The sequence below is a fragment of the Lissotriton vulgaris genome, chromosome 8 (genome assembly GCF_964263255.1).
Source record: "Lissotriton vulgaris chromosome 8, aLisVul1.2, whole genome shotgun sequence".
In the NCBI taxonomy this organism is placed as follows: Eukaryota; Metazoa; Chordata; class Amphibia; order Caudata; family Salamandridae; genus Lissotriton; species Lissotriton vulgaris.
In genome coordinates this window covers 481,276,483-481,292,295 of record NC_141696.1, presented here as the reverse complement: position 1 = coordinate 481,292,295, position 15,813 = coordinate 481,276,483, and the positions used below count along the sequence as shown (strand labels likewise).

Here is a 15,813-nt window from a genome sequence, read left to right as displayed (position 1 = left end):
ATGCAGCACGACATAAGGTGGATATCCTCTTTTTGCAGGAGACTCCCTTAGTTCAGTCGGACACGATTTCCGTGGCAAAAGGTTGGGGAACACACAGAGTGTTTTCAAATTACAGCAGATACGCAAGAGGTGTTGCGATTCTTGTGCACAAACATATCCCCTTCGTATTGACTGGTAGTAAAGCTGATGGGGAGGGCAGATATGTGCTCATAACGGGTGTGCTGTTTGGGTATAAAATCGCAATGGTGGGAGTCAACGGCCCCAACGTGGATTCCCCAGCTTTTTTTCATGACCTACAGCTGACGCTGCTTCACTCTGACATAGATCTGTTAGTTATGGGAGGTGACTTTAATCTATTAATGAACCCAGGCAGAGACAGCACATCTCCCTCTCCGGACTGCAAACCACAGGCCCGCTCAGTGATGGCGGAAATTTGCTCCCACTTTTCTTTAATAGACATAGAGGCTCAGCTGCACCCACACGCACCTGATTATACGCATCGCTCTGGTTTTCACAATACCAGTACTAGGATTGACTATTGACTCCTCTCCTCGGGCATTGCAGGCTGGGTGGATGGCCTTTCCACTCTTCCACGCACGCTGTCGGATCATTCTCCCATTGTGTTAACTTTAGCGATCCCCAGGTTGGGTGGCTACGAGAGGCAGTGGGGATTCCCAGGTAGGGCCCTGCTGGATCCGGTTTTTAAAGAGGAGATCCGCACTACCATCGACTACTATTTTGATATTAATACCGGCTCTGCAGCCTCCTGGGCCACGTTATGGGAAGGCTTCAAGGCCACCTTGCGAGGGGTCTGTATTGCCAAACATGTAGGGACCTTGCGTGAAGTTCGCTCCACCTTGACTCGCATTGAGGCGGACATCTCTGCGATAGAGAAAGAAATCCTTGAGGATCCCTCGACTGACCGTGAAGCCAGGCGCCTTGAGTTACTCTTGGAATTTCGTGACGCGGCAGACAGGGAACTGCGGTTCTTGGGCAAACACTACACAGCGCGTCAATACGGAGAGGGTGACAGGCCAGGCAAGATACTGGCACAAATGCTCCACCCGCCACACCAGGCAGCTTACATAACTGACGCGCAGGGCAAACGACATCACTCCACTCCCGACATATCGAACACCTTTCTGTCGTACTACAAAACTCTCTACACATCCACACTGACAGGGGAGCATTGCAACCCAGGGCCTTACTTGAATGAGATTGCCATGGTATACCTGGAGAAAAATATGCAGGAGTTTCTGGCCATGCCCATAACGCCGGATTTTATAATTGAGGCCATTGATTCATTGAGGAGCTCATCTGCACCGGGCCTGGATGGTTACTCGGCTGACTTCTATAAAGAGTACAAAGAGGAACTTGTACCTAGGCTTGCCGAGGTATATGCGGAGGCACTGGAGGTGGGAGTTCTCCCGCCCACGCTCCGGGAAGCGGTAATTGTTTTACTACCCAAACAGGGCCGTGACCCCTCTTTATGTAGCTCCTATAGGCCCTTATCCCTCTTGAACTTGGACTACAAGATTTTGGCCAAAGTCCTTGCAATCCGCTTGGCGCTGCTCGTGGAGACCATCATTTCGCCGGCCCAGTCCGGATTTGTCCCACATAGATCCACCTCCCTCAATCTTCGGACATTGTTTTCTGTTTTACACAGGATTGATCCCTCCACCCCGGCTGCAGCGGTGTTCCTGGACGCGGAGAAAGCGTTCGACACCCTGGAGTGGCCCTTCTTTTTGTCGATAATGAGACGAATGGGCATGCCCGCAATGTTTGTGGCGACAATGGAGTTATTGTACTCTGCTCCCACCGCCCGGATACGTTTAAATGGCACCATTACTGAAAGCTTTTCGCTTTCCCGAGGCACCCGTCAGGGGTGCCCCTTATCCCCGCTCCTGTTCATCATCGCGATGGACCCCTTGGTGCGACATTTTCAAGAGAAACACCTCCATAGAGGGCTTCAGTTTCGCACCGGGCCACTACTCGTCTCGCTGTATGCTGACGACACTGTCTTGTATGTTCGGACTCCTCCGTCCAACTTGGAGCCGCTGTTGTCGGAGATTGCCCGCTTTGGCGAATACTCAGGCCTCAGAATAAATTGGCATAAATCGGTAATTTTTCCGCTTACCCCCTCCACCTCGCAATGGACTTGTGCTTTCCCTCTAGAATGGAGCACCGACTCCGTGAAATATTTGGGAATCCATATCCATCTTGACACAGTGTTGATTATCCGTTTGAACTACGGACATGCCCTGGATTTCTTGGAAGACCACACGGAGCGCTGGCTTCGCCTTCCCTTGTCCATGGCTGGCCGGATTGCCATTATCAAAATGATTGTCTTCCCACGGTTTCTGTATTTATTCAATAACATTCAGATCCCTCTCACCAAGATTTTTTTTTCACAACTTCGTTCCTTACTGTTGCGCTTGGTGTGGGGCGGTAAAAACCCACGAGTGGCCTGGCGCACATTGACGCTCCCTTACGAACGAGGAGGATTCGGAGTACCAGATTTTTTTCTTTATTATTTAGTGGCACAGAGTTCATATGCGCATCCCTGGTTTCACCCGGATGCCAGAATTCCATATCTGAGGCCTGAGACTGATATGGCGCTCCCTGTGGCCCTTAATTCCATCCTCCCTAGAGGACTCCCTCGGGACTCACAGGAGATACAGCCAGTGTCCACTACTTGCTGGGCTTGGGATAAACTACGGCGCCTACTACACATTGAGAAATTGTACTCTTCTGCTCTGCCGTTGCCTAACCCTCATTGGCTTCCCATCACAGGCGAATCGGTGGTACAGCGCACATTATCCAAATACCAAATACACACAGTCGGAGATCTCTTCCCGGACGGTCACGTTTTTTCCCTGACGGAAGATCACCGCTTCACTGACCGAACATTTATGGACTCTTTCACACTAACTAGACTTCACTCCATGCTCCGTGCTGAATTCCCCACATTTCCGATCCCTCCTGAGGATGCCCCCGCACTCACATTTATAGTTCAGAACCAGACAGGGTCGCATGTTGTCTCTAAGCTATACAAGATATGTCTGGCTTCAATCCCTTCCTCAGACGCAGCGGTGCGCGCCGCTTGGGAGAGCGACCTCGGCATCCATATTACAGATGACCAATGGGCGGCGTGTTGCGCTACCACTAGAGATGTGTCCATTAACAGTAGACATAAACTTATCCACTTTAAGTTCCTGAGGAGGACATATCACACTCCCGCACTTGCTCATAAAATTGACTCTAGCAGGCCACACCACTGCCCTAAATGCAGAGCCCCGCAGGCAGATTTCGCACATCTTTCCTGGACATGCCCGCGCTTGCATGACTACTGGTTAAAGGTGCACCGGGTCCTGGGGAACATATTGGGCATGGAGCTGCAACCCACCCCTGAAATTGCGTTGCTTGGCTATGTTGCCAACTTCCCACGCCCTCTTCGTAAACTGGCATCCATTGGCTTTCTTTTGGCAAAGAGGGAGATAGCGCTGCTCTGGTGTGCTAGGCGCGCTCCAACCGTCCGCGCTTGGCTCCGTAGTATGGCCTACTGTAATGTTAACAGTGTTGAATATTCAGAACAGATTCCGATTGCTTCCCGACCAATTGACATCTGGGGGCCATATCGGAAATATGTTGCTAAGCTCGCTCAGGAAACACAATCCCAATCGATTAACTCCATTGTACCTTTGGGAGTGGGCTAGGGTGGGCTCCACTGCAGCGCTGTGACTGCTTCTACCACTATTTCCGTGTGGGGCACGAGAGTTCAACGCAGCGGCTGGTTAGCGGTGGTTAGCGAGGGAACTCCATGGGCTGCCTTGAGTAGTACCTGTGTCACTGTAAAAACTCCACTCCTACTCATATGGTGTTAAACGAACAATTGGCCTGTATCTGAATGTCTAGATATTTACATTTCTCGATACGCCATACAAAGACTGAGGCTATAATTGTGCTGATTGATCTGCTCTACTATTCTCGCATACTTATTGATATGACTTGCTGTCTGTATGTTGTTTATTTATTTATTTATTTATTTATTTTATTTTCAGTTCCTATATGATTTTTGTACTTATGGTTTCATCAAAAACAAAATCGTACTATTGCAATGTGTCATTCTAGCAGACTGCAATCCCTCAATGAGAATATCTGATTATTGGTTAACGTTCCACCTGATGATTCTTGAGAACTTTTTTGATTCTTCTGTATGTAAGAGTGGATTGCTTATTTGTGCAATAAACAGATTTAAAAAAAATAAAAAACAAAGTTAAGATAGTCTCAACATCACCTTCTCAGCAACACTGGAGTCTGCAAAACTTTCATCTATGATCTTAGACAAATACATCTTGCTTTTCTGCAAACAGTTTGTACACTCCTCTTGCTCCTCTGCTGAGATTGCATCATTTTTAATGTCTTCAGCTTTTCTCTGAAAGATCTGTAAAGGAAGCAACATTTTTTTTTAAAAAGAAGCAAACTGCCCAACTACATCATTTGACCATTACTATCTTTGTGGAAATATCCTGGAATTTGATGCAGTGACCCATCAAAGTGATTCTGTGACCCACATACATTATCTAATAGTATTGTGCATATACTGTAGTATTAAAAGTATAAACAAGAGGCACTCTGGTGGCTCTGGGGCTCACAAAAGTTTTTTTTTAAATAAAACTACTAAAATATCAGGTGATTGTCACCCACTAAGATCTACGGAATAACTATATAAGGGTCCTCTGTGCCCCACTGCTGCCTATCATAACCTAAATCCCTCTTAAGTTGTTATCACCTGGCACCATAGGAATTAAGCTACATGGTCTGATACCCACTGTTCAGAACTAACTATGGAGACCAAGAACCAGTTATCATACAACTGCTGGTAACTTGTTACCCGCATGTGTTTCATAGGAAGGTACATTTAATTGTTTGAAATGGATTAATCCAGGAACTCTACATAAAAACAAATACTGACAACACCCAACGATCTGAGTTATATGACAAACAAAACCCACAGCACAATGCAACCAGTTTCAGAAATAAGTGAAAAGACGGTTGCAGTGTGACTGAAAGGTATACGCATTAAACAGGGAAGCCTTCTTTCTATCAAAAATACACACTGATAGGCCCATCTACTGTGATTTTCATTTGTCTTTGTGTAATCACTCCCGTACGAAGTGTCCGATCGGCCCACCTCCACTTGCTCACCATCCCTTCCTTTAAACGGAAGCGGCAAGGAGGTTGCTGTTTCTCCTACCTTGCCCCTAAATTTTGGAACTCCCTACCCCTTACAAGCAGGAGCTGTGACAATCTCCTGGGTTTTAGGAAAGCTTTGAAGACCTGGCTGTTTGCGCAAGCATATGCATAGTCACCCTGCTGCGACATACTTTACGATTAGCGGGTGACCGTGCGCTTTAGAAGTTGCGATTGTTATGTTATGTTAATAACAACAGTATGCAGAGAAAACATTTTACCCCATTCATTCCATCATGAGCTTTGCATGAAAACCTTAACTATCTTTTCAAAAAAACAGAACTGTACTTATAGGTTTTTTCTCCACAGCACTGGTTGTGAAGAACATATGTGACAGTAATTGTATGCTTTATTCCCTCAGTAACTCACAATGTAGAGTTCACAAGTTTGACTGATGGGATGGAACATACTCTCCTACAAGCATTAGAATGCAAGACCTTCTACTATTTTTAAAAAGACGCATTCAGCCTTAATCCGTAAATATAAAAACAGTGTAACATTAAGTTAAATGAATTACAATAACTTCCACTGTTTATAAATCAGCTGAAAGGGAATTCAGATTAATGGTGTTCTATACAGATTGCTATCTGTGAAGAATTCCTGATTAGCACTGCTAAGTTCAACACTGATCAAGCCGAATGCAAGCATGGTTTCTGTATGGAACATGTACTCTCAAGATCAGCTACATTTATCCTTGTAAAGTTATTTCAAATGTTAGCGTAAGAATAGATTTGTGTGACCTTTAAATCTGATGTGGATCTGGTGTTGTATTTTAAATAAGCCCAATATAGAGTATCAAAATCTAAAGTGTGTGGATACTGTTAGAGAGGAATTCACAGCAGTGGATGAATCACATTTACATGCTTCTAGGAATGGACACAGTTGTTAATAGGAGAGTATCGGACCGCAGATGGGTTGAGAGCCTTGAACAAGATGGACTTAGATCGTCATGCCACTGAGAAAGAAAACATTGCTGAGAGGGACACCCCAATGAATAGCTGTATTAGAATTGGTATAATTATTTCAGAGACTGTGGCTGAAACTCATGTTCGCAATGGTTTTGAACAGAAAGAGTATAACATTTGAATCAACCTCAATGGCTTGCCTAGTATTAGAAATAGAAGCTCAACAATGCTACATTCTTGGGACCGCTAGCCATAGTTGATAAAAACTATACAATGATGAAACCATTCACTTCAGATCTATCAATCAACATAGTACAAAAATAGTAACAACATTTTATCCATGCTTACACGTGCAAGATTCCAGTAGGACACCACATTCTTTATTTCATCAAAGGTCCTTATTGCATCATCAAATCTGCCGTCAACCACATCCAATGATGCAAATGCTATGCGTGCCTCCTCTTCATATTTGGAAACTTCATGAATCTATTATAAAAAACACAAACATTTAAGATGAATAAAGTAGTCAGACTGATGATCAGTACTGCAACATTTGTACAGTACATCACATAATTTTCAAAGCTGTAAAAGACATACACTTAATATTGTGTCATTAAAAATGGATTGCTTTGTCACAAAACTACATTTATTTAAATAAAATAGAAACGTTTTCAGAGTTTAGTTATGAAAGCACAGCATACAAAACATCTGGGCAGCATTCAACGTTTAGGGGCTCTTTAAACACTTTACTTCAGTCCACACAATATGTAGAAATACAAGGGTCGCCACTACATTTAATTTTAGACAATACCTGGATATCTTGGCTGTGAAAGTGCTTGAACAATGGGTCAATGGGTTCCGGAATATTCTTCTTCTGTTTGATGTGATCTAATAGCGGCAAAATCTTCTTCCAGTAATGGACACAGCGCACCATGTAGTCCTTCTGGTCATAATACGAATTCAAATTGCTGCCCTACAAATAATAAAGATAAAGGGGTGGTAATGTCATTCTAATCTTATGAGAATATTGGCTGTAGCACAATGCAAAGGTCCACGTCTGTAACTCCTCCATCGACTCACATCGACCCACATTCTTCCACTGAATGCAATAGTAACCCCATGAAAACAGATCGGCCTTTATCAAAATGACACTATCAGTCAGTACTGTTATAATATCAGAACACCATCACCAATGTACCTTTCTGCCTGACAAAGAATTAGTGATACATTTAAAATGTTGTAATAGACAGGTATGGACTGAAAGCAAAAACGGAAGCACATTGCTCACTTTGTGAATGTAGAACAAATAATTAAGCAGGCCATTGAAAAAGCAGTTTTTATTGAAATCTCAAGTCAAAGAAGTCCATATCAGACGCAGAGTAATAATATGCAGCTATTTTAAAAGAAAGAGAAGATGAGCTGGCAACAAAAATGTAGTACAAAATAATGTAAAAAATATAAAAGCCGTCCCAAATCCTGTTTATACAGTTAAACTAAATAATTCAGATTAAAAGAACTCTTGTTGGCAGGATTTGCAAAGAGGTGATAAGCTATTCACCTGCTTTCAAGTATTAATGTGGTGTTCCGTGGCAGTTTTTTTAAATTATAGGTTTGTCAGGACCACCCACCACCACTCTGCAGAGGGGCGAAGGTAATTGCAAAACTCGAAAGAGTACATTTTGACTCTAGTCAGTTACAGAACCCTTTACACAAAAGGCCTGTGTCATTTTCATCATTCCCAAAAATACCTAAAACATTTTGAGCATGGGATTGTAGCAAGGCGACCTTGTCTTTGGGTGTCAAAGAACGTGCCTGTAGCTTCACAGAACCTTTAATGCATAGTTATAGGTACTTTATTCTATGTCAGTCAGTCAGTCAAATTCCTTTATTTCGATAAGTATCATAAAAGCATCGTACAAGCCTTTTGCGATAAACTATATACAATTAAAAAATACCATAGAAAATCTTATCAAGTACATAATCTTTGATAGATTGGAGCATAATAACATATCATTTCATCGTAATAAAACATTCCATTTTGATAAAAACATAATTTAAAAGAATTTATGGTTTAAAAAATCCGATGTACATTATGTAAGTGACAGTGCATAGATGTTAATTCAAGCAATATTTGGTAGAACATCTTGTCCTATAGTAAGTTATCCAAGGGGCGTGTAAGGTGCAGTTAGATCGTCCTTCCTAAGGTTTTATGCCTGACTATCCAGACGCAACTCAAGAATTTGGCCACTTTGCATACAAAGAGGGTTCTCGCATCAGATTTTAGAATGCGTAATGCAGTGAGATGATCAACAGTGTGTAGTTGTTTGCAGACTGGCGTTGGCCATCTGGACCTTACCTTTTCGTATGCCGGACAAGCAAACATAAGATGGGCAATGCTCTCCTTTGGCGCCCTACAGCAAGGACAATCTTCAGATGTCTGTTTCGGGGGCGCCATTTGTCAGTCAACACATGGACAGGAAGCGACCCAAATCTGAATTGACAGTAGAGTGCCCTGTCTCTTGGTATCTGAATTACGTCCAAATATGGTTCGAGGCTTCTACATTATTTGTGTTGGAAAAATTCTTCAGTTAGCTTTCCCACATTTGGATTGCTAAGGTCCCTTGTCTCAACCCAGTCCCAGTAGATACGTTTAAGTTCAGCCTTACTTGAGGGATTTTGATTGTCCCAACAGTCCTTAAGGCCGAGGGTTATCATTAGTTTCTTAACATTGGATATTCCCTTGACCCCATGGTTAACATCTAGATTCATGACTTCTGGAAATCCTTTTGCATAGGCCGTGAGTTCCATGGTCCGCCTAAGGTGGGCACAAAAGAGCAATGGGCGTAGTTTAGCGATGTCGCCTAACGAGCGTCTGCCAAAATCGTACATCAAGGAAATTAGTGGGACGTTCTGGGGTAACATGGCCAAATCCCTCAGGAACTTGTGCTCTGACCTGCAGATCTCATCAAAGTTATCAAATCCCCATAGCTCGGCACCACAGAGTGCCAAGCTAACTGCCTTTGCATCATAAACCATGAGAGCCAGGGCAATTGGCTTACTTTGTGAAGAGCGTTGTTCTTTGCTTAGCGCCCCGACAGCACGTTTATGGCTCAGGAGAATTTTGTCAAGATGGGACCTCCACTGCATTTTTTCCGGTAAGCAGATACCGAGAAAGTCAAACGTGCTGACTCTCTCCAGGTGTAACCCATCTAAGGTGAGATTAATTTTTAAAGGATTTTTGGGTGTTTAGTGTCAAACTTGGTCTTGGAAGTATTTATAACCAACCCCCTGGAATTACTTAAATATTGAAACCTGTTCAACAATTTCTGTAGCCCAGCTGGGGTCTTAGAGATCAGCAGTGTATCGTCCCCAAACAGGAGAGTATGTACCTTGCCACCCGCCAGGGCGATCAGCTGGATCTTCTTGAAGGAAGCGGACCACCCCGTTCACGTATAAGGAGAACAGGGTGGGTGCCATCACACAGTCCTGGCATACTCCGATGTTTACTGGAATCCTTTCCATCAAGTTTCCTTGGGACCCCCCATCTCACTTGTGTGTAGTTGTCCTCATGGAGACTGATCAATACATTGAGGATTAATGGAGGGATGCCCAGGTCTCCTAATGTTTGCCACAACCTCTTCCTGGGGACTAGGTCAAAGGCAGTGCTTAAGTCTATAAAGGCAAGGTAAAGACTGCCTCTGATGATCTCAACAACTTTCCAGTATATCAGGAGACGCCTAAAGACCTGATCCACCGTTCCTGTGTTGGCCCTAAATCCCACCTGATACTGGGAGAGGATGTCTTCGTCCTCAGCCCAAAATTGAATCCTCTGCAACAGGGCCCTGCAACTACCTTCTGAATTGCGTCAATCAAACTGATTGGCCTGTAGTTGGCAGGGTCCTCTCTAGCTCCCTTCTTATAGATCGGGACCACCTCCTTCCATGATTCTGGTGCTGGGCAGCCGTTAGAGATGGAATTAATTAAAAGTGAGATATAGCATACCCAGTTTCGAGGGTCTGTCAGCAGCAAGTCTCCAGGAAGTCCATCTGGCCCTGGAGCTTTGGCCGGGACTATCTTGCCTATTGCAGCTTCTATTTCTGTCAACGTGAAGGGTTCACTGTTACCATCGTCAGCGGGTATATGGGGGTGAATACACAGCTCTTCTAGGTAATCATCATCGGGTCCAGAGTAAAGTTTCCCAAAGTGATCGAACCAATCTTGGGGTGAGATGTGATTCGGAATATGATCTGGCTCCCCCTTGCCTGCCCGTCTTACAAGGTTCCAGAGAAGACTGGTGTCCCTTGCTGTGCTAGCATCCTTTAGATCCTGCCAACGATTCTCATCCTGTTTCAGCTTTGCTTGAAGCAAGGCTGCTCCGTAATATTTTCTTGCAATTTTGATTATGGGGCAGTTCTTGCTTCTAATTGCTGAAGCCAGTGCCTGTCTTTTTATCCAACACTCCTTGGTGAACCATGTCTGCCAGCTCTTTTCTCGAGCGCCAGGATTAGTGTGTTTACTAGTCACTTGGAAATATTCACTAATCTGTTCGATTGTGTTCAGATAAATTCTAGGGACATTTATAAGTCCGTCAGAGCTCATCGTTGCCTCCTGCAGCTCTAAAACTTTCTTACTTAATACTTGCCTAATTCCATCTATTTTTAGGTCTTGTACATCAAACTTTGGCCATTTGAGGAACCTTCTACAATTTGAGGGGACCACCTCTTTAGCCAATAGTAGCTTATTAGTGTGTGTTAGAGGGCAAGAGGGGGCCCATGGAATCTTCATGGTCACGCAAAGAGGGTTATGGTCACTGTCCGTTGTATTACCCACTACCATGTCAATGTCATTTCCCCATAATCTAACAGCTAATAAAACATAGTCAATGCGAGAAGGGCAGCTGGATCTATTGTAGGTATTATTCTATGTACGATGCATGGAATACTGACCTGTTCTTGGGCATATTTTAATATCAATAGGCTATTTGTAAAATTACAGTGTCAGTGTATTAGATTACTGCAGTTGAATTCTGACATTACATGCCATCTGCACGAGTTCATTTGTATTCAAGTGTGTATACCTGAAAGCTTAGTGAGGAAGACTGTTTTAGGTGTCTGTGCACTAGGGACAGTTAGACTTGGTCACACCTACCAGCAAGCCTAACCTGCATGTAGTCATAACATTGTGATGATACAGCCTTATAATCAATTTGGTTTTCAAAGGGAGGCAGCATTCCATTTGAATAAAGGTTAATAGCTGCAGATTTGCAGTGTACACTTTAAGTCTAATTTGCATTAACGTATATCATTGATTGCAAATGCAGCACAATATTTAGCACATATTTGCATGGGTCTAGAATTCTGATTCAAGGTCTATTTCACCCTAGCTGAATTCATTCACATACACGTGAGTGAATTCTGTTTACAGAGTATACCAGTAATTACACTGGCCCTTGATGTGACCTGGTTGCGTACAGCTAATTATGTGCCCCAGCTGAGAGATCAAAGGCCTGGTGAGACAACAGGCCACATTCCAGGATGAATTCTCTTCTGCTGCTGGAGGTAAGGGTGGAATTAGGAATTCCACAGGCAGATAGTTCCACCTTCTTTGAATTAGGTCAGCAGATTCCCTCAGTTTGGGGAAAGAAAAAAAAAAAGAGGGTTACTCGTGTCTCCAGTGCACGAGAGGCCAATCTGAAGTTAAACTGGGAAGAAGATGATCTGGGGGTAGAGATCAGTACAGCAGAGCTCACCAGAACATATGCTAGAGCAAATTTGTAAATGTCCCAGTATGCGACATAGAGAAAGAACAGTCAGTTAACTGACCCATAATAATAATAAACTATTTAAGTGGGAGAATGATTTGGCAGTATTATATTAGGTTAGAACTCATCTATCACAATTCTTCACCTCCCTTTTTACCTGTTTGAGCAGGATAACTGGAACTGGAAGAAAGGGTAATGCCGGCTATGCTGTTTGACCCCAGTCACAAATCCTGGGAAATGCCTGCGCATGATTTGCATCTCTGGACTATCACTGGACTTCTTCCAAGTTTTGTGATGTTGGTCTTTTGGTGTGTGGACCAGTTATGCCCTGGGGTGCATATTGGATGGACCACTGACAGTGTGAGCACCATGTGGAACTACCATCCATAAAAGGGTCTGTTTTGATCTGGGTAGCTGGCGAAAGAGTGACAGCACAAAGCATGGTCTGCTATCAAAGGCCCATGATGAGCTGCTGTTGGGTTGAAGTCACCCAAGGTCAAAAGAGCATCATAGCTGGGCAGGCCCACAGCCCGACAAAAAGAGATGCCATTTTTAGGCGAAAATATTTACAACAAGGGGTGGTGAGGGACAGAGTCTCTGAATTAAGCAGAAAGCTCTCACCCAGTCAAGAGATCAGGGCTAGATCCAACACCGTTTTTTAGCTCACTGCACCATCCCAGTTTCAGAACCTGGCTGTATGCAAATTAGTCTGTTCCTGTCCCAGTGCATGATGGGAACAGGGCAAACCAAACTACAAAAGCCAATTCTTACACTGGGAAGGAAACAAGCTCCCGGGGACCGGTTTCTGGCATTACAGCCGTCTTCGGCCCGGTTTGCTTGAATCCTGATGGTGCAATGAGCAAGGGTCTCACATCTGAGAATACCCTTCCACGCTTAGGGTGGACAAAAATATTTACAACAAGGGGTGGTGAGGGACAGAGTCTCTGAATTAAGCAGAAAGCTCTCACCCAGTCAAGAGATCAGGGCTAGATCCAACACCGTTTTTTAGCTCACTGCACCATCCCAGTTTCAGAACCTGGCTGTATGCAAATTAGTCTGATAAATAACGGTGATGGATCAAGCCCTGATCTTTGGACTGGGTAAGAGTGGTCTGCTCAATTCAGACACTCTGTTCATCACCACCCCCTTTTCTGAATCGATTTTGGCCACTATAGGTGTGGCAGGGTATACTCAGACATGAGTCCCTTTCTCACTGCTCCATCAGGATTCAAGCAAGCCGGGCCGAAGACGGCTGAAATGCCAGAAACCGGTCCCCGGTAGCTTGTTTCCTTTCTGGTGAAGAATTGGCTTGGTAGTTTAGTCTGCCCTGTTCCCATGATGCACTGGGCCAGGGACAGACTGATTTGCATATAGCCAGGTTCTGAGCTGGGATGGGGCAGTGAAATAAATAACGGTGATGGATCAAGCCCTGATCTTTGGACTGGGTAAGAGTAGTCTGCTCAATTCAGACACTCTGTTCATCACCACCCCCTTTTCTGAATCGATTTTTAGGCGAAAGCAGCAGTGGCCCCGAGAATTAAATTGTCCTTCAGCTACATGGGGCTGAGGGAAAGGAGAGACACTTTATTGCCTGTATCTAATCCACTTTGTGATCCAGTAGGCCTCTCACTGCCCTCCTTGGTGGCTAGTGGAGACTTCCTGAGCAACATGCGGAAATCCGAGTGAACTGGAATAACGGTTTTTGAGATATCCCAACTGAAAGTTGCATTTTGTAAGAACTTTTTTTTCACTTCTCGGAGTTGCTCTGAGGCTCTAGACACCAGTCGGTGGAGGAAACCATCAAGTGTTATTACTTGCTTCAAACATCTAGCTTTCTAAAGTTTGGCAGTGTTCCAATAGCTTTACTGTGTTGAGCATTTTTGGAACTGTGTACAGCAGTATTCCTGATGACACTTCTGTGAGGAGACACCCAGGTGGAACATACATCACCAGCCCCGGAACACCCAAACTTATGCTGCTAGCAGCCGTATTTAGGAGGGAATGGGCTGGGACAACTTGCCGCTCATACTAGCTAGTCCATCCCCACCCGAGAGCACAAGCAAAGAAAGTTTATTTCCTCCAGCTTTGTCTACATGGGCAGTGACTTGGAGACGAGACTAATTGCTGCACGCACCCATAGACTAAGTGAGCTCTGATAGGGAGCACATGTGAATGGTTGTGGACATATGGAGAATGTCTATTCAGTGTTGTGCTGGCTACGAAGGGCACCACACCAACAATGTTAAGGTCAGTGTGCATGCAGCGATAGAGCCCGAGCTACACTGGAAGAGCATCGCTTGCAGACGCTGAGCATTTCTGGTTGATGGGATACCCAGGAAGCAAGAGAGGAATACAGTTAGAAATTGAAAGAACCCCGTTTTATTGATTGAGGTCTACCTGAGATATGATTTTTCAGACTAGTAAGATATCCAAAGGTATTAAATTGGGTCTTGCAAAAAAAAAAGCCTTAGTCCCTCTCCCAAGGGACGCCTTGTCATTGTAAAGGCAAAAGCACAGGTTTCGGCATAGGGCTGCCAGAGTTCATTTGCATGCCAAAGATATCCTTATGCGGCCAGAGCCAAGGAATGTCAGCTTTACCTTTGTTGTAATTTAACCTAACAAATGACATATCTGAAAGGTGCAAGTAGACAAGTCAAAGGCAGTAGCTGTGCAGCTAATATTCTCAAAAAAAGCGGGTGCAAATGGTGGATTTTCAAGCTAATTTGATAAAGCATGAAGATGACCGACGACCACATAACCTAAGTAGCACAAATATTCTTTTCACATATGAACAACTCTAGAAGTCTCTGTTTATTATACGGTTTGCAACAAGGGCTGCCTTAATTTACCACCAAAGACGTGAAGCAGGGCCAGTCGAAAATGCTTTGTGATCCGGCCCTCAGAGAGCACCATTTGAAAAATTAATTTTGGGTCTATTTGATAAAATTGTTTACAATATTGAGCTGTACTTTGGGGCACTATGTAAATTACACAGATAAAGAAAATTCTCCCACTGTCCACAACGGGTTAAATTTAAAAGTAGAGAGATTAACTTTACAAAGCTTCCTCAAATTTCTATACAATCAAACCTGCAATCTAAGTTACGGAAAACCCAACTGTGTGCTCTGCTGAGATTTTGCAAGGTTACAGGCATCAGTAGTGTCAGGCCTGCTTGCATCGAGCATCTCTCAGTACACACCAGACCCTCTTCCATTATCATTTCAGCTGCTTGCCCCTTAATCTTATATGCTTGGTTTATTTATATATAAAGTTTTCCTTTGATTTTGCTTTAAATGGAAAGTCGTCCCTCTGACCGAGTCTGTAATCATGACAGTGCATAACAATGTAATGAATGACATTTATCCCCAAACCTCATGCCATCTACAAAACTGTCCACAGTTACAATCCCTCTTCTGCTATGAAATAGGCGCATGACATTATGTACCCAAGGGCAGGAATCACAGGCAAACGCTGCAAAGCAAATGTACGTCTCACACTCTCTGAACGAAGACAACTTATTTCTCTCCCATGGGTAGCCATGCTTCGATTTATTTTTATTTACAGGGTAATATCAAAAGCAGTGACAGTAAATTCTTAGAAAACGTCATAGGTGACCTTTCATCTTTTAATAAAGCAATCGGATCCGAAAAGCTGGAAAAAGTAACAGAATACAGATATTTAGGGATGTGGTTTGAGAGAAGCTTGCAATGGCACACCCATCTCGACGCACTAAAACTGAGGAGGGCGACCTCAGTGAAGAGTTTAAAAAGATTTAATAGTGTGTATGGTGAAATGTCTGACAGCCCGGTCCTAAAAGCCTACTCTGCAATAGTTCCACCTCAATTTGTGGATGGCGCAGACGTTCTTAACTTGAGCGGCAAAAATCGGTGGGAC

At 43.9% G+C, this 15,813-nt stretch overlaps 1 protein-coding gene across 1 annotated transcript in view; it reads right to left on the bottom strand.

Moving 5' to 3' along the window:
• The window catches only part of LOC147697214 (E3 SUMO-protein ligase RanBP2-like), a 485,030-nt gene that overhangs the window by 322,602 nt on the left and 146,615 nt on the right, over positions 1-15,813 (bottom strand). The window contains exons 13-15 of the mRNA XM_086934287.1: positions 6,970-7,131; positions 6,507-6,644; positions 4,298-4,444 (exon numbers count right to left, since the gene is read on the bottom strand). Of these exons, the coding sequence (XP_086790413.1) occupies positions 4,298-4,444; positions 6,507-6,644; positions 6,970-7,131 (447 nt within the window). The remainder of the gene's footprint in view (positions 1-4,297; positions 4,445-6,506; positions 6,645-6,969; positions 7,132-15,813) is intronic.